The sequence below is a fragment of the Dromiciops gliroides genome, chromosome 2 (assembly GCF_019393635.1).
Source record: "Dromiciops gliroides isolate mDroGli1 chromosome 2, mDroGli1.pri, whole genome shotgun sequence".
Classification (NCBI taxonomy): Eukaryota; Metazoa; Chordata; class Mammalia; order Microbiotheria; family Microbiotheriidae; genus Dromiciops; species Dromiciops gliroides.
Genome location: NC_057862.1, coordinates 416,459,847 through 416,485,459, shown reverse-complemented (window position 1 = coordinate 416,485,459; position 25,613 = coordinate 416,459,847). Strand labels below are relative to the sequence as shown.

General features: G+C 40.8%; 1 protein-coding gene and 1 long non-coding RNA gene across 3 annotated transcripts; one reads left to right on the top strand and one right to left on the bottom strand.

Annotated features, from left to right (window-relative positions):
• NUDT19 (nudix hydrolase 19) lies at window positions 1-18,298 on the bottom strand. Of its 2 annotated transcripts, none has more exons than XM_043987539.1 (3): window positions 17,497-18,291; window positions 11,612-11,819; window positions 1-1,381 (listed from the first exon to the last, which is right to left on the bottom strand). In XM_043987539.1, the coding sequence occupies exons 1-3, from the start codon at window positions 18,169-18,171 to the stop codon at window positions 1,176-1,178; spliced, it is 1,089 nt and encodes a 362-aa protein (XP_043843474.1). In that variant the 5' UTR covers window positions 18,172-18,291; the 3' UTR covers window positions 1-1,175. The 2 variants fall into 2 exon arrangements, with proteins under 2 accessions (XP_043843474.1, XP_043843475.1); XM_043987540.1 differs by lacking the exon at window positions 1-1,381 and adding an exon at window positions 10,237-10,485 and having other exon boundaries at window positions 17,497-18,298.
• Window positions 17,756-25,613, top strand: LOC122742936. Its single transcript, XR_006354964.1, has 3 exons — window positions 17,756-17,892; window positions 22,678-22,772; window positions 25,561-25,613. It is a non-coding gene; the product is annotated as an uncharacterized LOC122742936 (long non-coding RNA).

Below are 25,613 nucleotides of genomic sequence, written 5' to 3'. Positions count from 1 at the left end.
GTCATTGAAGTATTTTATTTTAAAGTATGGAAAGAAATTCAGAAGTAGACTCAGACAAGCAGGACAGCTTTGAAACTAAAGTGATGAGCCAGTGTCCTGACCACAGGTTATAAACTTTTATCAAAAAATATCATTCTATGTAGACATATTATATATATCAGATAAACTTAATACAGATAAATTTAGTTAATTAAAAAGGGAAACGTATGTAAAGATAAAATGAACAGTTATAACAGAGTAAATCATTCTAGAACTCACAAGCCTCATTATTTAGCAATAAATAATAAAGTAACATTTAAAAATATAAATTTATAAATGCTTATATATTTATTTTTAAAACATCTGAATGCTAACTACAATAGATTTCAGAATTTGAGGATTACTGGGAAAAAATTAAACCACATTTGGCCTTAAACAGCTTTACTGTTTAATCAGTAAGGCTGAGGACAAGCTTAATACAAAGAAGAACAATCCATGAAGCACTCAACTAGCACTCTTATTCCATTTCTGTGAATATAGGGCCTTTGTGCCCATTTGACAACCTTTCATCAATTCTAGCCAAAAGATGAATTAAATTGAGGTGGCCCATGACTTTGGTAAGGTACTTTAATGTCCCTGAAATGGGTTCATTCTTATCTGCCATCCTCAATAAAATGTTAATAGCAGCACAGTGGGCATTCAGAAGAACAAGAGTGGTCTGTGCTTGCTTTGGTTTAAACTTTTGTGGGAACAGAGAAATGGTGACACCTGGCAAGCATTTTTTTTCTTTTTAATAAATTTGGTCATCTTAAGAGTCAGGTTCACATTCTGCCTTTTTTTTATTTCCCAGCTGTGTGATTGTGGACAAGAAGCTAGACTTATCTGAGTTTTAGCTTTAGACTCAAACCTTATCTCTTAAGTAACAGATGATTTGTACTCTGCTCTGGTGAAGGGAATCATTCTTGACATACAGACATAAGAAACTTGTCAGATAGCTAATATTAATCAAAGTTATGGCACACTGTAGAGTTTGCAGAAGGAAACAGACAAAAGTACCTAAAAGGTAAACTTGCAAAAAGATGGTGATTCACCATTACTGGGTTCTAGTTTCTTAAGCTTGTGAGGTTGCTAATACCCATTTTTCATCAGTACAAACTTTCTATTTCTGAAGATACAATGTTAAACAAGCAGCAAACTTATAAATGGCTCTTAAATCCTAAGAAGCTCTCTGGATATATATGTTTATATTTTGGCTGAATAGTCACATGGATACTATAAAAATAACGGTTGTGTAATACCATTCTGTGAAATTTTCTGCCTTTTGCCATAATTTCTTCAGTCTTTTTGTTGATTGATAAATTCTTTTCTAAAAATTCTTTGTCTTCTTGGTATAGTTCATCTCCTGAAAGGCATTAAAAATTTAATTCTATAAGGTATTATGTCACAAAGCATTTCAATCAATAAAAGTTTAACTTAAGTTTTTACTTCCAAGAATGAATACAAGTAGGACTAAAGGAAATTTTTTAGATTTACAGTTAAGTTAAAAGAAAATTCCAATTTGTATTAGGCAGTAGAACCTATAAATTTTGGGGTGGAATTTAAAAACTCCCATGACTTTCTCTTAACATTTCATACTATTGGGGGCAGCTAGGTGGCGCAGTGGATAAAGCACCGGCCCTGGATTCAGGAGTACCTGAGTTCAAATCCGGCCTCAGACACTTACTAGCTGTGTGACCCTGGGCAAGTCACTTAACCCCCATTGCCCTGCAAAAATTAAAAAAAAAAAAACCCTATGAAACATTTCATACTATCAAGTTCCCAATTAATTATCTTTCTGTTTGCACAGGACCTATGATTTTATTGGCATAGGAAGCTTCCAGTGAAGAACTTCCTCTACCAGTGAAGATCAACACCTTGTAATTTAGTCTAGGAGATGTGCTTGCAGCACAAACAGATTTGAAGTTATTTGTCTAGAATCAAAGAATCAGCATTTGTTCGAGGCGGTACTTGAATCCAGGTCTTCCTGATTCAGAAGTCAATTATCTAGCCACTGTTCCATCCTTCCTCTCTTGAGGAGTTAATATCTACAACATTTTGGTGTTCATATGAAAGCTGCTGTCAGGTTCTGTGATTTGTACATTAATTCATTCACTCATTCAACAAAAATGTGAGAACCCCCTACTTCTAAGGTCCCATGATAGATGCCAAGGAAGACACAAAGATATATAAGATCCAGCTCCTAAGCTCAGAAGTTTATCGTCCAATGAGGAAGGAATGACAGATAAAAAGATACATGGTTAATGTGCAGGTTCTTTAAAAAAGGTATAAATCCCCAAATTAAAAAAAAATAAAGTTATGAAAATTTATATATAAGAATAAAATTGACCTACATGGGTTTAGATTAATTTGATCTATATTCTGAACGTCAGAGAAATGTAGCTATCAATTCAGAAATGATAAATGTGCTACATTTTACTCACATAAAGAGAAAAGCACTAAATTACCACAAGCAGCACTTCCACCATTGTCTGTTACCTTTTGTCAGACATAACCTTCTGCATAAGCGTTTCTGGGCCACATTCTCCCTGTTTATCCTAGCCGCTGACTATGACTGCTGCCTCTCCTCTTCTCTACCTTTCCAACCCCCTCAGACTCCCTTCAGGCAGCATGGACTGAGCATGGAAAGTCCTTGGCCTTGCTTGGTCTCACCACTGTCCTGGGATGTTCTGTAATTCAATTCTATTAACATTTATTAAGTACTGATTCTTTTTTTTTTTTTTTTTTGCAGGGCAATGAGGGTTAAGCCACTTGCCCAGGGTCACACAGCTAGAAAGTGTCAAGTGTCTGAAGTCTGATTTGAACTCAGGTCCTCCTGAATCCAGGGCCAGTGCTCTATCCACTGTGCCACCTAGCTGCCCCTATTAAGTACTAATTCTGTCCAGAGAAAAGCCTTGCTCTCTGGATTGGTATAGACAGAAAGTCCTAATGGCACTTAGGATGTATAGAGATGACACATACTTAATCTTTTTATTTTCTTCCTTTTGGTCTCGATTTGTGATTTCAATACTATTAGAAACTCCTTCTACCAATGCAGATGGCAACTCATGCAGTCTATAAAATGAATGGGTTTGACTATATGGCCTCAGAGGTTGCTTCCAGCTCTAACTATACAGTCCTATAATCTGTAACACAGTCTTAGAGAGTTGCCTAGAACACTGAGAAGTTAAATGACTTGTCCACAATTACATTATATGACATTTTCAGTCAGGTCTTTTTTATTTCAAGGCCAGTCCATCATCCATCACGCCACAATGCTTCTAAAAGACATATTATAGACAACTACTATACACAATAATATATGGTATGTGTATTAGAGAGGGGGCAAACAGCCTCAAAGATATTAACAGGGAAGACAAGGTAGATGATGTTGCTTGCCCCTAACGAATAGAGAAGTCAAAAGGAGTAAGTTACATAGTAAAGAATTAGAAGCAAATTGTATCAAAGGGATATAATTCCCCCAACAACTGGAGAAGAACCGAACAAAATGGTGTATATAAATATAATTTCATTGTAAGAAATGACAAATATGACAGATTCAGAAAAACCAGGGAAGATCTGTATGAACTGATGCAGTAAAATAAGCAAAACCACAGCAATTACATACTGACCAAAATAATGTAAAGAAAAACAGCTTGAAGTAATTGATCATGATTTCAAAAAACAGATTTTGAAGTATGGAGTTGAAGAATGAGACATACATTTACAGACTAAGCCAATGTGTTTCGCTTGAGTATTCTTACTGATTACAAGGGAGAGCTTGTAATGGAGGGAGAAGAGTTAGTGGGTACTCATAGTGATGCAAAAAAAGAAGAAAAGACCAATAACTAAACAGTTTCAAAAACGGAGGAGAGCAGAACAAAGTTCAAAAGGGGCCACATATAGGGCAGCTAGGTGGCGCAGTAGATAAAGCACTGGCTCTGGATTCAGAAGGACCTGAGTTCAAATCTAGCCTCAAACACTTGACACTTACTAGCTGTGTGACCCTGAGCAAGTCACTTAACCCTCATTGCCCCACAAAATAAATGAATGAATGAACAAATAAATAAATAAATAGATAGATAAATGAAAACAAACAAATAAATAAAAGGGGGCCACAAACAAGCAAGGTTTTGTTATTTATCATAATGGGGAACTGGCCAATAAGCCCAATCCTTATGAGCATGCCCACTGTACCCAGCTGATACAATACCCGTCTGGATTTTTGAACACGGTAGGCATTTTGTAACTGGTTCCAGTCCACTGACAGTTATAAAGAGATAGACTTTTTTTTGTGTGTGTGTGTGTGTGTGTGAGGCAATTGGGGTTAAGTGACTTGCCCAGGGTTACACAGCTAGTACATGTTAAGTGTCTGAGGCTGGATTTGAACTCAGGTACTCCTGACTCCAGGGCCAGTGCTCTATCCTTAGCTGCCCCAAGAGATAGACTTTTGATTGACTGCTGAAGCAAAAGGAGGATGTATTCAAAAGACAATAAACATCTGAAGGGAGCCTCTTGTTATTTCTTGGCTGGCTATACTTGAGTGAGGAGGCAAAGACTACAATAAACACTCTGTGGGGACTTTGATCCTTCCACCAGGACTATTGCCATGCGTCCTGTGAGTATACAGTCCTGCTGTTGCTTCTGTTTCTGGTAACTTCTGCCTTTTGTAGCTAAACTCCTTGAAAGGGCTGTCTAAAATAGGTACTTCCACGTTTTTCCTCTCACTCTCCTTTTTTTTTTTTTTTTTTTTTAGTGAGGCAATGGGGGTTAAGTGACTTGCCCAGGGTCACACAGCTAGTAAGTGTTAAGTGTCTGAGGCCGGATTTGAACTCAGGTACTCCTGACTCCAGGGCCGGTGCTCTATCCACTGCACCACCTAGCTGCCCCCTCACTCTCTTCTTAATCTCTTATAATCTGGCTTCCAACCTTACTATTTCACTAAAACTGCTCTCTCTAAAGTTACTAGTAATCTCTTAGTTGCCATATCCAATGGTCTTTTCTCAATTCTCCTTGACTTCTCTGCCATCTATGATACCATTAATCCCTTTCTTTTCCTTGACACTTGTTAAGGGCTAAAATTCTAGCTAGTCTGTCTAAAATATCTAATGAGTGGTCGCCAATAAATTATAAGCTTTAGCAAGAGTTAGACTTTTAAGCATTTATTAAGGAGAATAAGAATTTGGTAAAGAGAGAGAAAAAGGCCTAGATTTCTATCTATTAAAGGGAGAGCACATTTCTAGCTCCCTTCTCCACCAGAGTCCAGAGGAAAAGAGCGCGAGACTGAGCGCCAGTCTCTTCCTTCCTCCTCCCACTAGCCCGCGTCACTTCCTGACTCCTGGTCTTGCCCTCAAAGACCTTCCCTTCATGGGCAGAACTCCTCTACAGTAAGTATCCAGCAGGTGGCGTTATTCCAATCGTTACACACTCCCTTCTTTTTAGGTTTTCAGGACATCATTCTCTCCCAGTTGTCCTCTAACCCTTCTGACCACTCCTTCTCTGTCTCCTTTGCTGGATCTTTCTCCAGATCAAACCCTCTAATCATAGGTGTCCCTCAGGGTTCTGACCAATGCTCTCTTCTCTTTTCCCTCTTTCCTACTTCACTTGGTGATCTCATCAGCTCCCAGGGATTTAATTACCATCTCTATGCTGACGATTCTCAAATCTACCTATCCCTGCTCCAACCTTTTTGCTGACCTGCAATCTCACGTGTCCAACTGCCTTGCAGACATCTCATACTGGATGTCCAGTAGACATCGTAAACTCAGTATGTCCAAAATAGAACTCATTATCTTTACACCTAAACCCTCCCTCCCTCCAACCTTCCTGTTACTGTAAAAGGCAATACCAGTCCCTCAGGCTCAGAATGTAGGAATCATCCTGGATTCTTCACTATTTCTCACCACCCCCCAAACGCCATAACCAACCTGTTGCTAAAGCTTGTCAATTTCATCTTTATGATATTTCCTGAATGTGCTTCCTTCTCCATTGCCACTGCTCCAGTGAAGGCCCTCATCATCTCACACCTGGACTACTGCAACAGCCTGCCAAGGGGGGGTAAAGGGCGTGGTCTGCTTACCTCAAACCTTTCCCCACTCCAAACCATCCTCCATTTAGCCACTAAAGTGGTTTTCCTAAAATGCAGGTCTAATCATGTCACTTCCCTACCAATAAACTCCAGTGGCTTCCAATTGCCTCCTGGAGAAAATACAAAATTCTCTACTTGGCATTCAAAGTCCTTCATGACCAAGCCCCTGCCTATCCTTCCAGTCTTCTTATACCTTCTTTCCTAACATTTACTCTTTGATCTAGTGACACTGCCCTCCTGGCTGTCCCTTGCACAAGGCAATCCATTTCTTGGCTCTAGGAATTTTCTCTGGCTGTCCCTCCTGCCCGAAAGTCTCCCTCCTTTGCTCAGACAACTGACCTCTCTGGCTTCTGTTAAGTCCCAGCTAAAATACCACCTCCTACAGAAAGCCTTTCCCTCTTAATTCCAATGCCTTCCCTCTTTTAGTTAGTTCCTTTTTATCCTTATAGTCTGCTTTGTATATATTTGTTTGAATGCTGTTCCCCCCATTAGATTGTAAGCTCCCTGAAAGCTGGGACAGTCTTTTGCTTCTTTTGTATCCAGTGCCTGGGCCATAGTAAATGCTTAATAATTGTTTGCTGAATGAATGAACGAATGAATGAATGAATGAATGAATGAATGAATGAATGAATGTCTATTCTTGTTTTTAGGTACAATCCTGGAGATAGTAAGGAGCAGATGTCCAAGAGCTGAAGTCCATATGGGGATTTGTGGGAGGCTGAGCAGAGAAGAGGTAGTAACTGAGGCACTGAAGAGTGACCTGTCCGACTTAGCCCACTGGTGGTAAAAGATGAAGATTCATCCATCAGCAATCCCACTTGTGGAAGTGAACTTGGTGGTGTGAAGGCTTTGTAACAAATGCTTTGAGTGTAAGCTCACTGTTCTCAAAGAATGAATGTAACCATGACCATTTCCTCTCCCATCCTTGTTCATGCGGGAGAATGTCTTATAACCTCTGTTTTACTATATCTTCTTAGTACATGTTGTTCAGTCATTTCAGTTGTATCCTACTCTTTGCAACCCCATTTGGGGTTTCTTGCCAAAGATACAATAGTGGTTTGCCATTTCCTCCTCAAGCTCATTTTACATATGAGGAACTGAGGCAAATAGGGTTAAGTGACTTGCCCAACTAGTGTCTGAAGATAGATGTTAACTCAGGTCTTCCTGACTCTAGGTCCAGTGCTCTATCCACTGCTCCACCTACCTGCATATATGTACTATATGTCATATCCCTTTGTAAAAGCTAACTGATGTTAATTGATTAAATGAAACTGAGGTGGTGATCACTGGCAACTGATGTTGGGTAGAACACAATGAAGAGACCTAGAGCCAGTAACATTAGAGAAAAGACACCTTCAATCCCTCCAGGGTGCCTCTTAGAGGCCAGAAGGGGAAAGGTAGCCCTGTTCTGGGAGACCTGACTTATCAGCATGAGTGTGTATGAAAATCCTCAGAACTTATATCGGTTATACTATCATATTAATATAAATTTTAAAAAGCACAAACTTCAGTTGTTAGTGGCTCTAGCCATAAACTTAATTTTTGGAGGGTGGGGCAGGGCAATGAGGGTTAAGTGACTTGCCCAGGGTCACACAGCTAGTAAGTGTCAAGTGTCTGATGCCAGATTTGAATGCAGGTCCTCCTGAATCCAGGGCCAGTGCTTTATCCACTGCGCCACCTAGCTGCCCCCCATGAACTTATTTTTTATACATTTCATATACATATATAATATATATTTTATTTACTTATCTATATATGTGTTGTTGGTCCCATCTAGTCCCCTGTCCCACCCCTAGTAGAAAGGAAATTCCTTGAAGGCAGAGAAAGGGACAGATACAAGAGATATCTTTGGGGTACAGTCAACAAGTCTTGCCAGCTGATTGGCAGGAGTGGGGTGGATGAAAGTGACAAACTGAGGATGATTCCTAGGTTATAAACATGGATGACTAGAAGAAATAAGGAAGTTAGTAGGAAAAGAATGCATGAATATGATAATGAATGAACAATATGACTAATGTGGAAATATGTTTAACATGATTGCACATGTATAACCTATATCAGATTGCTTGCCGTCTTGGGGAGGGAGGAGGGAAGGAGAAAAATTTGGAACCCATAATCTTATTTTTAAAATGAATGGGGGGGCAGCTAGGTGGCGCAGTGGATAGAGCACCGGCCCTGGAGTCAGGAGTACCTGAGTTCAAATCTGGCCTCAAACACTTAACACTTACTAGCTGTGTAACTCTGGGCAAGTCACTTAACCCCAATCGCCTCATTTAAAAAATAAATAAATAAAAAAATAAAATGAATGGGGGCGCAGCTAGGTGGCACAGTAGATAAAGTACCGGCCCTAGATTCTGGAGTACCTGAGTTCAAATCCAGCCTCAGACACTTGACACTTACTAGCTGTGTGACCCTGGGCAAGTCACTTAACCCCCAATGCCCTGCAAAAAAAAAAAAAAAATGAATGAGGGGAGCTAGGTGGTGCAGTGGATAAAGCACTGGCCCTGGATTCAGGAGGACCTGAGTTCAAATCCAGCCTCAGACACTTGACACTTAACTAGCTGTGTGACCCTGGGCAAGTCACTTAACCCTCATTGCCCTGCAAAAAAAACCAACACATACAACAAAAAACCAACAAACAAAAATGAATGTTGAAAACTATCTTTACATGTAATCAGAAAAATAAAATACTATTTTTTTTTCTTTAGTGAGGCAATTGGGGTTAAGCAACTTGCCCAAGGTCACACAGCTAGTAAGTATCAAGGGTCTGAGGCCAGATTTGAACTCAGGTCCTCCTGAATCCAGGGCCAGTGCTCTATCCGCTGTGCCACCTAGCTGCCCCAATAAAATATGATTTACAAAAAATGTAATTAAAATTATTTAAAAAACAAAAATAAGATAATGAATGAGTTTTGTTTTTATGAAACATCAAGGTGGAGATGTCCAGCAGATAGCTGAAGATGTCTAGAAGCTAGGAAAAGAGATGGCTGGTTACAAGGTTATGCTGCTAAATGTATAATAAACCAGCTTTCCGGAGGGAAAATTATGAATAAAATACTTTTAAGTTTAATTTGCATTATTATCATTTTCTCCATCATTTTCTTAAGTCTAGAATCCAATGAAACAATAAATCAACCCTTGACTTGTAATGTTTACCGTTTTCCATATAAATGTCCATATATGCGTCCATATATACATACATACATACATATGAGTCATCTGTATAGATATCATAGTTAAGTCCATAGGAGCTGATGAGATCACCAAGAGGGGTTGTAGAGAGAGAAAAGAAGAGGACCAGTACACTCAAATATGGTGGTGTGGGGCATAGATGATTATGATCCAGCAAAGGAGACTAACCAACCATAAAGTGTTGCCACACAGATAAGAGGAACCAAGACAGATTACTAACATGAAAACCCAGAGGGCTAAAAAAACCCAAGAGAGACTAGTTAACAGTGTCAAATGTTGCAGAAAGATCATGAAGGATAAGGACTGAGAAAAAGCCACTGAATGTAGTAACAAAGAAGTAATCAATGACCTTGGATATTTCATCAAAATAACAATTTCAATCCAGTGGTATGGAGAGAAACCAGAGCAAGAGAAGCTGAGAAGGGGAAAGTGAGAAAATGGAGATGAAGCTTAAATAGTTTTTTCTAGTTGGACCATGAAAGGGAAAAGTATAGGATAACAACTTGAGAGGATAAAAAGAAAATTTTTCTTTAAGGGTCAGGGATATCTCCCCATGTTTGTAGGCAATAAGCCAGAAGGAACGGAAATTTGGTGAGAGGAGGTGATGGAAGTGGAAGACTCCTGGAGGAGACAGGAAAAGAAAGGATCAGGAACACAAGGAGAGGGGTTGGTCTTGGTAAGGAAAAAGACCACTTCTTCCTCTGACACTGGAGAAAAGGAAGAGGAAATAGGTGATGATGATGAATGATCTGAAGTGTGGCCTGTAACAGATGGTCTCAATTTTTTCATTACATTTTGAAACAAAAGCAGAGGTTTGTGTGTTGAGAGTGAGTGAGAAGAAGAAGGGAAAATAAGCATTTATAGAGAGCCTGTTATGTGCCAGGCACTGTGCTACAAATATCTTATTTGATCTTCACAAGTACCTTGTGAGGTAGGTGCAGTTAATATCTCTATTTTTATTGTTGTAGATGCTGAAGCAGACAGAGTTGTCCAAGGTAAGTGTCTGAGGACAGATTCGAATTCAGGTCTTCCTGACTCCAAGTCCAATACTCTTATCTACTGAGCCACCTAGCTGCCTCAGTGTCATCATGAGTACAAAGGTTTATCCATCCCTGTGTGCAGCTGCAGAGGCATTAGAGCAGAGATGGGTCAGCTGAGAAGAAGGCTGATGACCTGTGAAGCAAGGGTATCTGAAAGACATTGACACGCAAAATGAATGGGATACTCTGGTGATGGAGTGAACAGGAGCAGAACAGCTCAGGTCTCATACAACTACCCCAATGGGGATTAAAAAAAAAAAAAAGCTCCAGACTGAGCAGTGATCAGGAAATGCAAGGAGAAAAGACAGTTAAGTACATTTAACTAGGCCAGATCCACACAAAGAGACAACCAGAAGCCTGTGGGGATTAGCAAAGAGGTACAACCACAAAAGCCCAGTCTGGGAGCACACACCAGGGGGTGAACCAGAGAAACCTGGGGCCTGCAGCCATGCTCATCCGACCTGGACCACTGGCAAAACCCTGCAGAGCTGAGACCAGGAGGGAAGTCATCAGTCCAAGCTGTGGAGGAAACTGTCCTGCAGGTTCTGAAAGCTGGGAACTTGCCAGCCTGAGTTGCCCCTGAGCTTTAGAAGAAAATAGCTTTTCTCACATATCCCAGCTGTGGAACCATAAGCAAGTTACTTTAGCAGGTGGGGCTTTGGGCCACTCTCTTAAGACTGCAAGTTACAAATGAGTTAATCTTCATCAATGGAAAGAGTTTCCATACCAGGAGTTTCCTATGCTGATGAAATAATAGACCCCTCCCCCCCAAAAAATGTTAAAACTGAACCCTATTTTCTTATATTGAAAGGAACTCAAATTCACATTTCCCAAGTCATTTCTTGCTGACAGAATCAATAAAGCAATAAATATCTTTTTCTGAATACACATGTACATTTCCAGATAATGCCTGTCCACCCTCTAGCTCTGGGCTATCAGTTATAAGATGGGAAAAGAGAATGCTGATGATGGAGTTTGTTTTTTGGAGAAATAAGCTATATAAACACAACACTGATATTTTTAAAAGGTTGTGGCAACAAGACATAATCAGTTTCTTAGCCTCATTAATTCAATCTTTCCAAGACTGTAAAATGAAATTTTACTAACATAATAAAGTATTTGGCCTTAATTTATTCTCTAAACATAGAGGGCATTTAACAGATCTTGAATTTTGTTAAATTGTACTTTGCAAAGCTGATGCTTTACATGGCATTGCTAATAATTAATACTCTTTCTAATAAGATTTTTAAAAAATATTTTAAATTGATCAATATACCTGGTAAGAGCTGCAATGTACTATCTAGTGTTTTCAATGTAATTGGCAGCCATCTTTCACATCCTTCTGAAATCCGGTCCAGACAAAATTTGTGCAGGTCCAGTAAAGAAGCAAAGTTCATAAGTCTTCTTATCTCATAGAACTGAGGAGGTGGCAACCATATTTCTTCATGTGCAAATTTTTTCATTGCTTCTGTTGGACATATCCACTGTGAAAGACAAAGGTCAGTTTCCAAAAGTCAAGAGTAGCGAGTCAGACACATTTGGAAAGAGACAAAGGAATTTTGTGCTTTTCTCACTATTTGTTCATTTATTTGGTTAATTCATTCTGGTTCAAATGAACTCCCACCCAGCCTCACCCCTCCAGTGAACTTCCTTATTTCTTTAGAATCTTCCAGTCTGCCAAATTTGTACCTTCGACATCATTCTTGATGCTCACTCTTCCTTACCATACATTAACCAACAGATCTTAACCTTTCTACCTTTCTTTTATGTCTCTATTTACATAGTTACTACCTTAGTTCATCACTCCCCGTCATTTTCTTGGACTACTGCAATGGTTTCCTAATTAGTCTCCCCTACTTCACAGCTTAGGTTCCAAAATGACTTTCATTAATCACAAATCTGACTATTACACTGCCCCACTCAATAAATTCCAGGGGCTTCCTGTTGCCTCTAGGATAAAATTAGAACTTCTCTTTTTGGCTTTTAAAACCCTTCACAAGCAATGCATCCAAAATTAGAAGGGAGGCAGAAAGCTGGGAAACAATTTTTATGGCCAGTACTTCTGATAAAGGCCTCATTTCTAAAATATATAGGGAACTAAATCAAATTTATAAGAATCCAAGTCATTCCCCAATTGAGAAATGGTCAAAGGATATGAACAGGCAGTTTTCTGATAAAGAAACCAAAGCTATCTAGTCCCATATGAAAAAATGCTCTAAATCTCTAATGATTAGAGAGATACAAATTAAAACAACTCTGAGGTACCACCTGACACCTATCAGATTGGCTAAAATTACAAAAAAGGAAAATAATAAATGTTGGAGAAGCTGTGGAAAAATTGGAACACTAATGCATTGTTGGTGGAGCTGTGAACTGATCCAACCATTCTGGAGAGCAATTTGGAATTATGCCCAAAGGGTGATAAAGCTGTGCATACCCTTTGACCCAGCAATACCACTTTTGGGTCTTTTTCCCAAAGAAATCATGGAAAGGGGAGAGGGACCCACGTGTACAAAAATATTTATAACTGCTCTTTATGTGGTGGCAAGGAATTGGAAGTTGAGGGGATGCCCATCAATTGGGGAATGGCTGGACAAGTTGTGGTATATGAATACAATGGAATACTATTGTGCTGTAAGAAATGATGAGCAGGAGGAGTTCAGAGAAACCTGGAGGGTCTTGCGTGGACTGATGAGTGAGATGAGCAGAACCAGAAGAACATTGCACACAGTACCATCAACATTGAGTGTTGATCTACTGTGATGGACTATATTCTTCTCACCAAGAAGATAGATAGAGGATCTCCAAATCCAGGAAAAAAAAAAAGAACTATGGAGTATAGATGCTGAATGAACCATACTATTTCTTTTGGTTTTGGTGCTGATGTTTTTCTATTTTGAGGTTTTTCGTCATTGCTCTGATTTTTCTCTTATAACATGACTAATGCAGAAATATGTTTAATGTTATTATGTGTGTATATATATATGCATATATATATATACACACACACACACACACATATATATATATATATATATATATATATAAAACCTATATCAGATTACCTGCTGTCTAGGGGAGGGGGGGGAGGGAGGTGAGGGAGGGAGAGAAATCTTAAATTGGAAAACTTGTATAAACAAAAGTTGAGAACTATCTTTACATGTAACAGGAAAAAAATAAAATACTTTATTAATTAAAAAAAAAACACCAACCCTTCACAACCTGGCCCAACCCAGTCTTTCTAGGATCATTATACATTACTCCTCTTTCTATAGATTTCCATGGCACTCTATCCTGGCTTGCCATGGATGCCAGGAGGCACAGATGAAGAGGGAGACCATTCCAAGAATGGAGAGAGAGCCAGTGAAAACGCTCAGAGTTGGAAGATGGAGCATTGTGTGTGAGGGACAGAAAGGAAGCCAGTGTCACTGGACCACTCCTTCTTAGTCTCTTTTGCTTGATCTTCATCCAAGTCATGACTGCTAAGGACCCTCTTCTATATCACTATTTCACTTGGTGATCTTATCAACTCTCTTGGATTTAATTATCATCTCTATGCTGATGATTCTCATATCTACTTACCCATCCCTAACCTCTCTGCTGACCTGGTCAGTCTTATATCTCCAACTCCTGGGCATCTCAAACTGGATGTCCTGTAGAAATCTTAAACTTTACATGTCCAAACTGAACTGATTATCTTTCCTGCAAAACCTCCCCCTCCAGATATATACTGGAAGGGGCAGCTAGGTGGCACAGTGGATAAAGCACTGGCCCTGGATTCGGGAGGACCTGAGTTCAAATCCAGCCTCAGACACTTAACTAGCTGTGTGACCCTGGGCAAGTCACTTAACCCTCACTGCCCTGCAAAAACAAAAACAACAACAACAAAAAAACCAGATATATACTGGAGCTCTCAACAGAGCAGCTAATGACTTAAGTTACCTTAATGATAATTTCATCCTTCAAAAGATGAAATCAGGGGGCGGTTAGGTGGCGCAGTGGATAAAGCACCAGTCCTGGATTCAGGAGTACCTGAGTTCAAATCCGGCCTCAGACACTTGACACTTACCAGCTGTGTGACCCTGGGCAAGTCACTTAACCCCCACTGCCCCGCAAAAAACAACAAAAAGACCAAACAAAAAAAGATGAAATCAACAAGGAATCAGCAAAGGAAAATTCAATTCTGCATCTAATTCTCATGAACATGGAGGAACCTTGGGGGATAGCAACCAGTCCATCCTGAGTGTATGATAAAGAAGAGGAAAAGTAAGTATAGTTTGACATGGACCCTGGACTTTGGGCATGCAAGTTACAAAGTGCTCAGAGGAAAAATAGGTAGAATCCAGAGGAAAAATAAGTAGAATCCCATGGAATAAAATTCTACAGGAGAAGTCAGGTCAGACAGGATGGGAAATGCTCAAAAATGAAATTCAGAGAAGGCAAATGTAGATAGATGCAAAGAGAAACGATCAATTTATATTTTAAAAAGAAATGTAGGGGCAGCTAGGTGGTGCAGAGGACAGAGCACTGGCCCTGGAGTTAGGGGGACCTGAGTTCAAATCCAGCCTCAGACACTTGACACTTACTAGCTGTGTGACCCTGGGCAAGTCACTTAACCCTCATTGCCCCTCCTCCCCCACCCAAAAAAAAAAGAAAAAGGAAAAAAAGAAATGTAGAGGAATCTAGGCCACATTATATAGGATGGATATAGAAATAAGGTATGGAGTAGAGATGAACCTTAACCAAAATAGAAAACAGAAGTTAGTAATTATTTTAAACCTGAAGAAAAGGTTTAAGCAATGAGTAGAGTCAAATACTTGTAGATTACACAGAAGTCTTATGCCTCTATATCTTGAATACTTTCTTTAAGGAAATTACTGCTAGATATTAGACATGACAAAAACTGAGTAACATCAGAAAAAAATGAGTATTTATATTTTGCCAGACACGAAAAGACTATTGTTGATATTGAAAGTCATCCCTGAATCATCTGATGTACAATTCCAAAGCAAAGATAAAAATTAGTAGAAAGTTAGTAGAAGAATACGAATGACAAAACCAAGAGGCATATAAATGAAACAAATAAATTCTGAGCAATTTAAACAAGTTATTAATAGTAGAAAAGTAGAATGAAGTAGAATAATAGAAATTATATCAACGTTGAACAATTGCCATAACAAGGAGAATAAAAGAGTTTAAAATGCATTTTAATTGAAAAACATTTGATTTAGCTGCCAAGCAGAGAGAGATGGCAGATAAAGGAAATTCCTGTTTGGAATATAAAGCCATTTGTAAAATCTTACCAAAAATGATAAAGGAAGATTATGAGCAGCACTGCTTCACAAAGCAGAAAGAATCAGTAGAGGATTAAACAATTTTAAAGAAAGCCTGGTGAGACACTCACCTAAGCAAAACCATATGGATGGGGGTGGCAGTGAGGTGGTACAGTGGATAAAGCACCAGCCCTGGATTCAGGAGGGCCTGAGTTCAAATCCGGCCCCAGATACTTGACATTTACTAGCTGTGTGACCCTGGGCAAGTTACTTAACCCTCATTGCCCCACAAAACAAAGCAAAACAAAACAAAACCAAAAAACCATACGGAGGACATTTAAGGATGAAAACTGAAGGAAGATAACAAATAAGAAAAATGGAAAAGTTCCACAAAGATTTACATTAAACTGTTTCAGCACCAAGGACTAAGTGCAGCTGTCCATGCTTTGATTCCATCATCCCACTCCAGGATGTGTTTATAGAAGAGATGAACTTATAGAAGGGCCACTTATAGAAGTGGCCATGTTTGGACATGTTGAGTTTAAGATGCCTATGGGATATCCTGTTTGAGATGATCAATAGACACTTGGACATGATGTAAGTAAATCACTTCAACCCTCAAAATTTCAGACATGTAGTCTCTGTTTTGTAGGGAAGAAATCAATAATCACTGAATGATTGTTCTCTCCTTTCTAGTCCTCCTAAAACCACCCACCTACTACAGGCCTTCATTACCACCCACCAGGGGTTACCACAATAGTCCTCCTATCTTTCCCCTCCAATCTACACTTCATAATTCCATTAGAATAACCTTTATGCATAGATATGGCAATGTCACTCCTCTATTCAAAATCTTTATTTTAGAGGCAATAAAAAGCCACTAAAGTTTGAATTCCCTTACTGGGCATTAAGAGCATGACCATCCATGGTTCCAGCCTAATCTCATTCCCCTTCACACCCTCTCCACCCCTGTAAAACTGGAGTAGATCTGTATTTTGCACACTCTGCCTTGTATTATGTTGTTCAATCCTTTTTCAGTCGTGTCTGGCTCTTAGTAACCCCCTTTGGGGTTTTCTTGGTAGAGATACTGGAGTGGTTTGACATTTCTTTCTCCAGCTCAGGTGCTCTATCCACTGTCACCTAGCTGCCCCAACCTTGTATTATACTTAACTGCAAATGAGTAGGAGCATTCCAGTAGAAAATAAATCCTCAAGGGCAAGGACAAGGACAAGGACAAGGATTGTGTTTGTTATTTGAATGACTGTGTGTTGGACATTCTGAATTAGAGCTGAAAGAGATCTTAAAGTTCATCGAATTAACTCAATTCAACAAGCATTTATTGGGTTGCTGTGCCAGGCAATGTATGAGATAACTCATATGTTAAGGGCTAAAAAGGACTTTCCTTGAAACATGAAATCCTATAGGGATATCAGATGAGGAAAACTTTTATCAGCTAAGTCTCTTCTCTGCTCCTCAGTTTTACAGTTGCCTAAAAACAATCTAAATCCAGATCTCATGACTCCAAATCCTGCACCCATCCATGCCTTTACACCACCCTGCCCTCATGTGGCTTGCAATCAAAAAGAAAGGAAGAAAGAAAGAAAAGAAAAGAAAAGAAAAGAAAAGAAAAGAAAAGAAAAGAAAAGAAAAGAAAAGAAAAGAAAAGAAAAGAATGACAACTATGATCCCAGGTAATAGATATGTGCATAAAAGTATTATTTTAAGTATGACAAAAGGGGATGAAATTCGGGAAGGGAAATGACATATCCATAGTCCCAGTGCCAGGGGTTCCTGCTTTAGAAGCTAGGGTGCTTCAGAAGCCCTCGTCTACGAGGGCACCCCTCCCCTTACAGCTCTACTTAGCCAAGCCCAGGAGTTTCCCCTTTACCTCATAGTTAATCGCTTCTTGCATGTCCAGGAAGATTTGGGGTTTGCTTTGCAGGCAGCAGATGTAGAATTTCGTGTCAAAGCGCCTCCCTCCTTTCCTCACAAACGGTGTGAGCCAGTTACTCCATTCTTGCAGGGCCCAGATGTTGGGTGCGCACCCGAGGCGCTGGCACAGCTGGAGGAACTGGCCAGGGTCTTCCAGGATCTTGGCCCTCCAGGCGGCCAGGTCGGCGGGCGGCGCATGCGCCCGAGCCAGGTGCGGGGCCTTGGCTCCCGTGGGGAGCAGCAGGAGGACACCCGATTCCTCGAAAGTTTCCCGGATGGCGCAGATGCGGAAGGCCACGTCGTCGGGAATGGGCGAGTACGAAGAAGGCCGGAGCCCTAAGGCCACATCGGGGTAGGTTTCCCTGGGCTGCCCGGAGAGGGGCAGGCCGAAGCTCGGCGGTCCGTGGTGGGGCTGGAAGACGGGGAGCCAGTCGGTGGAAGAGTCCGCGGCCTCCAGGACACCCCCAGGGAAGACGTAGGCACCGGGCAAGAAGCCGCTGCTCCGGGTGCGCTGCATCAGCAGCACCTCGTAGTCCTCGGCCGCCGCGGCCGGGCTGGGCGCGGGGTGCGCCCGGCCCACGGCCAGCATCAGCGTGGCGGCCCGGCGCCACTGGCGCAGCGAACCCTGCATGGCGGGCCCGGGACGGAGCAGGCCAGGCGCGGGCTGACGGGGCACCCGGCGCGCACGGCTCCCTCCCCACGCCCCGTTCGGGCGTTCCACGGTTCGCTCGCGGCCAACGGAGCTGGGGGGCGGGCGGCTGCGTCAGGCGGGGTTCCCGGCCCTCCGGAGCCCCGGGACGGCGCTGACCCTTGACCCCGGCGGCTAGACCGCGGCGCCCCAGCAGGGGGTGACATTGATATTGACTCCAGCGTCCGTGAGGTAGATTTATTATTCTCGTCCGGACGTTGGGAGAAAAGTGCGTTCTAAAGGTTGAAGTCCCTAGAGCCTAAGTGTGCTTTCTGACCGGAAGGGGCGTTAGCTATTGTTTCCATCCAATCTTCCAGAGAAGGCACACTTATCTAAGATCATGCGTGAAGGTCGTCCCAGAGACAGGCACCCAGGACCACCTGCCCCCATTCCCAGTATTAAATGTGAGCCCTACCTGTCGTCATGAGAAGAATAACAGAGCTCCGATGCTCTTAGAATGCCCCGAAATATTTTTTTGTTTTTGTTTTTAAAGTGCTGTAGTTCATTTTCTGGTGAGGTGGGAAAGCCTGGATTTTCAATCACAAAGGTTTGAATCCTGGCTTTGCCATTTACTACCTAAACCTTACTGCTTAAAGATTTGCTTTGGCATTTTGACACATTTGGGGGGGGGGGATGAGGGTTAAGTGACTTGCCCAGGGTCACACAGCTAGTAAGTGTCAAGTGTCTGAATCTAAATTTGAACTCAGGTCCTCCTGAATCCAGGGCTGGTGCTTTATCCACTGTGTCACCTAGCTGCCCATTTTGACACATTTGGGACATATATCATCAGCATTTTTTTTTTTTTTGGCGGGGCAATGGGGGTTAAGTGACTTGCCCAGGGTCACACAGCTAGTAAGTGTCAAGTGTCTGAGGCCGGATTTGAACTCAGGTACTCCTGAATCCAGGGCCGGTGCTTACCCACTGCACCACCTAGCCGCCCCCTAGGGACATATATCAACAAATATGAAAATTCAGTATACAAAGAATAAAGGTAATTGTGTATATATAAAACTGAACTAGTTAGGTAAAGTTTTTAAGTGTGTGTTAAATTCAACATGGTAGTATTTTTTAAAACTGCCCTGCTTATCTGTGTCCCATTCTGAACTTCTGTGAATTTTAAAATTTATCACTGACACTCCTTTTCCTTTTTTTGCATCTCTATTCACTTAGCAAATAAATACTAAATAAGATGATTGGGGGCAGCTAGGTGGCGCAGTGGATAAAGCACCGGTCCTGGATTCAGGAGTACCTGAATTCAAATGCGGCCTCAAGACACTTGACACTTAGTAGCTGTGTGACCCTGGGCAAGTCACTTAACCCCCATTGCCCCGTTAAAAAAAAAAAAAAGATGATTTCTCTTTATACACAGATACAAACCCATTTCATGCAGTCTTCGTCATTGTCACAGTCATTTCAATACTTCCCCCATCAAACTGAATTTTTCTCTGTGAAAGAAAAACTTAAAACCAAAAACTACTAGTGGCCACTTTGGACAGTGTATATAGTATTCTGTCATAGTAGGGCCTTGCCTATTTGCCTATGAGGGTACATAAAGAAGTTTCATTATCTGTTTTCAGGGACCTTCCAGTATTAATTGTTGTAATATTTTTTTGTCAAGAACTTAATAATAATTAACAAACATGGAAATTCAATATTCAAAGAACAAAAAGGCAATGCATATGAAACAACTTTTGTTATGTACAATTTTTAAGTGTGTATTAAATTCAACATAGTAGTAACAAAACTACCTTACTTGTCTGTGTCCCATTCTTAATTTTGGTGATTTTAAAAAATTTATCATTGATACTCCTTTTCCCTTTTTTGCATCTCTATCATAAACTCCCTACTCTGCTGTCCAAAATAAGTCCTCCTTTGTAACAAATAAATATAATGAAGCAAATCAAAATATCATGTTAGCCACATAAAAAATGTATGTCTAATCATAATAATTTTTCTTTTTTGGTGAGGCAATTGGGGTTAAGCGACTTGCCCAGGGTCACACAGCTAGTAAGTGTTAAGTGTCTGAGGCTGGATTTGAACTCAGGTCCTCCTGAATCCAGGGCCTGTGCTCTATCCACTGTGCCACCTAGCTGCCCCTAATTCTGTACTTTTAAGCCATCACCTCTTTGCCAAGAGATGGGAATCATGCTTTATGAGCAGTCTTCTGAATTCACGGGTTTTTCTATTACACGAGTTTACCTTTTAAGTAATCTTTTCATTTACATTGTCATATTCATTGTGTATGCTGTACTTATTTCATTCCCCTTCTATTAATACAAATTCTTCCATATTTCTCTGAATTCTTCATTTTAACATCTTTCTATACAACAATATTCTGTTATATTCACACACCACAATTTTTTCAGCTACATCCCAATTGATGTGCATCTCTTTTGTTGCCATTTTTTGCTACCACAAATTGTGTTGCTATGAATATTTGGTATATGTTGGACTTGGTTTTTATCTTTGATTTCATTGGGGCATATGGCTATTAGAGGGATCACTGACTCAAAGGGCATGGAGAGTTTATCCTTTTTTTTTTTAACCATTCCAAATTGAAATCTAGAATGGTTGGAACACTTCACAGCCCCACCTACAATGTACTTGTTTTCTCAGAGCCCCTCCAACATTGAATGTTCTCATCATTTGTCATCTTTTACAATTGGGCAATTTTAGTACTAGGGACAGTATATCACCTAGCCTTGCAGTACACAAGTGTATTAAATTCAACATGGTAGTATTTTTTTTTAAACTGCCCTGTTTGTCTGTGTCCCATTCTGACAGTGTCTCCCATCACCCAATCAATTCCAGAGTTCTTCAGAGAGATCTTGAAAGTATACTTATATCCCTTCTGATTTACATGTGAGCACTTGCCTTAATGTGAGTTCTCAGTGAAATAGTCTTTTAGGCAAGCATATGTTGGGCATTTGAATAACGTGTTCAGTCCATTGGAGTTGTGCTCTCTAGAGTAGTTTGAATGGTTGACAGTTTAGTTCCAGAAAGGACCTTAGAGTCCAGTACCTTATCTTGCCAGGTGATCTTCAGAATCTTCCTAAGACAATTCAAATGGAAACAATTCAGTTTCCTGGCATGAATTCTCAGGCATAGAACAGCACAAGGGCTCTATACACTTTCAGTTTGATAGGCAGTCTAATACCTCTTCTCTCCAACACTTTCCTTTGGAGCTTCCCAAACCCTGAGCTGGCTCTGGCAATGCATGCATCAACCTAACTATCAATGTGTACATCCCTGAAAACTATACTGCCAAGGTAGGTGAACTTGTTCACAGTATTCAAAACTTCTCCATTTGCTGTAACTGATGATTCCACATATGGATGATGTGGTTCTGGCTGGTGGAGCACCTGTATTTTCTGGTGTTAATTGTTAGGCCAAAATTAGCACAAGCAGCAGAGAATCAAGCCATATTTTGTTGCATCTTAGCTTTAGAGGCTGCAATGAGTGCACAATCATCTGTAAACAAAAAAATCATGCACCAACTCCCCACCCACCCCCACTTTAGTATTGGCTTTTTTTTTTTCAAGTTAAATAATTTACTGTCAATGTGGTAGCTGACTTTGATGCCATGTTTGCCCTCATTTTTTTGTTTGTTTGTTTGTTTTCTTTTATGGGCAATGAGGGTTAAGTGACTTGCCCAGGGTGATACAACTAGTAAGTGTTGTGTCTGAGGCTGGATTTGAACTCAGGTCCTCTTGAATCCAGGGCTGGTGCTTTATCCACTGCGCCACCTAGCTGCCCCCCATGTTTGTCCTCATTGAAGGCATCTGACAGCATTGTTGAAAACATCATACTCAGAGAAGCACTCTAATCTATTAACATTATGTCTTCTGGTAGTCATCTTGCCTTGAGTCATCTTGCCTCTGCTTTTGTTGAATGTGAATATTTACCTTGGGGAGGCTAAATCTATGATTAGTCCAGCACTCCACACTACACATTACCTTCATCTCTCTCACATCCTATCTGTCATAGTCTATTAAATGCCAGTATTTGCTCTGTGTTTGCATCCACGAAGTTATATTGTGTTTAAGTAAGTGGAAAACAGTGTTGGTGATGAGATGTACAAATCTTCAGTACTAAATGACCATTACTATGGCTGTTCTATTCCTCCCAAGGACTCCCTGCCATATCTGATAGTCTCTGCCTACTCTAGCATTAAAGTCACCCAGAATTATGAGCTTGTTCTCTTTTGGCTCATTGATGATAAGGGTCTCCAGGTCTTCATAAAATTTTTCTTTAGGGGCAGCTAGGTGGTGCAGTGGATAGAGCACCGGCCCTGGATTCAGGAGCACCTGAGTTCAAATCTGGCTTCAGACACTTAACACTTAATAGCTGTGTGACCCTGGGCAAGTCGCTTAACCCCAATTGCATCACCAAAAAAGAATTTAAATTAAAAAAATTTTTTTTAAACTTTTTTTTCTTTAACCTTTTTAGGATTCACCATGATGGGAGCATAATGCTGATGATAGTGGCATGGCACTTTCCTGCAAGTGGCAATCGAGTTGTCATGAGCCTGTCAGCTCCTTTTGGTAGGCATACAAGTTTGTTAACTAGATTCATTTTGATTGCAAAAACCTATGCCAGCTTCACAGCTCTCCCCTTCACTGCAGTCACTACAGAAAAACATGTATCCAGTTCTGACTTCAGTAACCTGGCCTTCATTTGACAGCCTTGTTTCACTCAGGGCTGCTCTTAGGATGTAATACCTACTGAGTTCTTTCTCTAGCAACGAAAGCTGTTGTCTTTTGGGTCTACTGGATTTCATGTTGATAAGTATGCACATATTCCATGGACTGATGGTGAGTGGAATCATCTTTACAGAAGGTTTTGTACATTTTTGTGTGTGTCTTGACCACAGAGTGGGATCCTTGCCTGCTGTGGTAAATAGGACAAAGTTGGGTAGAGCAGACAATTTTTAGAGCACCTTTTCTAGCCCCTTCCTCACATCAGAAAGGGAGCAGTATAGTTCTTTTTTTTTTTAGTGAGGCAATTGGGGTTAAGTGACTTGCCCAGGGTCACACAGCTAGTAAGTATTAAGTGTCTGAGGCCGGATTTGAACTCAGGTACTCCTGACTCCAGGGCCGGTGCTCTATCCACTGCGCCATCTAGCTGCCCCCAGTATAGTTCTTAAAAGGCTGCTCAGACATCCCTGGGGCTGCCTAATCCCATTGCTGACCCCAGTGAAAAGATGACCCTGTGGCCCAGGACACTTGTGTTCAGGGTTGTGACTACAGCTCCCAGTGTATCTGTACCTGCTGCTTGGTCGCTTGCCTGTCACCACAGGACTTTGAGATAGGTAAAATATAGTAAAATGGTATAGATGATGTCTTTTCATTTGTAGATAACTTGTATTTAAGTGAGGCAGATTGGACATGGCAGTTGGGGGTGGTAGCCAGGATGACTCCTATGTTGTGAGCCTGAGGGATTAGGAGGACGGTATTGCCTTTTACAATAATAGGGAAAGTAGGAGGGAGGGAGGGTTTAGGGGTAAAAAGAATGGATTCTGTTTTGGACATATTGAGTTTAAGATGTCTACTGGAGATCCAGGGTGATATATCTGAAAGACAGTTGGAGATATGGGATTGGAGGTCAGCAGAGAGTTTGGGGCAAGAAAGGTGGATTTGAGAAACATCAGTATAGAAATGGTAGTTAAATTTGTGGTAGCTGATGAGGATACCAAATGAAGTAGGAAAGAGGAAAAAGAGAATAGAGTGCAGGTCAGAACCCTGAGGGATGCCTATCTATGGTTAAAGTGCCTGGTCATGAGGAGGATCCAGCAAAGGAGACAGAGAAGGAGCAGTCAGGTAGATAGGAAGAGAACTAGGAGTGAATAGTGTCCCCAAACCCTAGATACAGGAGAAAATCAAGAATTAAGAGGGTGATCAAGAGTGCCAAAGGCTACAGAGAGGTAAAGAAGAATGAGGATTGAGAAATGGTTATTGGACTTGGCAACTAAGAGATCATTAGTAACTTTGGAGAGAGCAGTTTCAGTGGAACAATAAGATGAGAAGTCATATTGTAAGGGGTTAGGAGGAGAACAAGACTTTTCATTGGAGTTTAGCTACAAAAGACAGAAGAAATAAAGGCCATAGTTAGTAGAGATGGAAGGATCAAGTGAGGTGGGTTTTTTTTTCAGAATAGAGGAGACATGGGCATGTTTGTAGGCAAGGAAGGAGTCAATAAAGAGGCAGAGATTGAAAATAAATGAAGGAGTGGGGTTGATAGAGGGGGCAATCTGTTGGGAGGAGATGGGATGGAATAGAATCACTTGAACAAGTAGAGGAATTACCTTTGGTGAGGAGTAAGGCCTCTTCATCATGTGAGATGAGTGAAGAAGGGGATGGTAGAAGAAGGGACCCGAATGATAGGAAATGAAGAAGTGGGGAGAAGAGGTGCTCATGGCAAATGCCACAGTTGTTTTTCTGTAAAATATGAGGCAAGATTCTTAGCTGAGAGAGTTGGGGGAGAGGGAACCATGGGAGGTTTGAGGAGGAATGAAAAGATTTGGAAGAGCTGCTGCAGAGAGTGGGATAGTGAGTTAAAAGGGAGTTATAGTAGGATTGCCTTACAACAGTGAGGGCCCACTTGAGGTTGTGTAACATAAATTTGTAATGAATCCAGTCAGAAAGATTACATGACTTTCTCTACTTTTGTTTAGCAGCACATGTGTAGACACAAAGGCACCATGGTAGGAGTGATCCAAGGCTAAGGCTTGGCAGGGTCATGGGATAAGGGGCCAGGGATTCAAGAAAGGAAGAGAGTGTAATGTTGAATTGGTTCAACCTTTAAGTGTATATAAATAAGCTTAAGTGTACATATTTGAATATACTTAAAGTAGACATAAATATAGAAAGCATATCAATGCTGTCCTTTCTTATTAGTTAAATAGCATGTGTTAAGATATCTCTCTCCTTTGAGCACTTGTCTAGAAATACTACAGATAAAGGGGAAATAAAGTTTCACTCTTGGAATTTGTTTATAGTAGAAAGGTCATTGGGCTTAATTAGGAGATCCCTGGGTTCATGTCAATTCAATAAACATTTATTGAGCCTACTGTATAAGGGACTGTTTAAGACGCCAGGAATACAAAAACAAATAAAACAGTCCCTGCTTTCAAGGAACTTACATTTAAGTGGGGGAAGCAACAGGGAGACAAATAAATAATAAATACAAAATAATTTCAGGGTAGCATGAAGGAGAACACTAACAAATGGTAGGATCTGAGTTGAGCTGAAGGGAACTTGGGATTTCAAAAGGATGAAGTGAGAAAGGGGAGTACATTTCCTGAGTTCTTGTCTCTCTTCTGTTTATTCCTAGCAGTGGGACCCTGAGCAAATTCTTCCTTTAAGTCTTCTTGCACCTTACTGCCC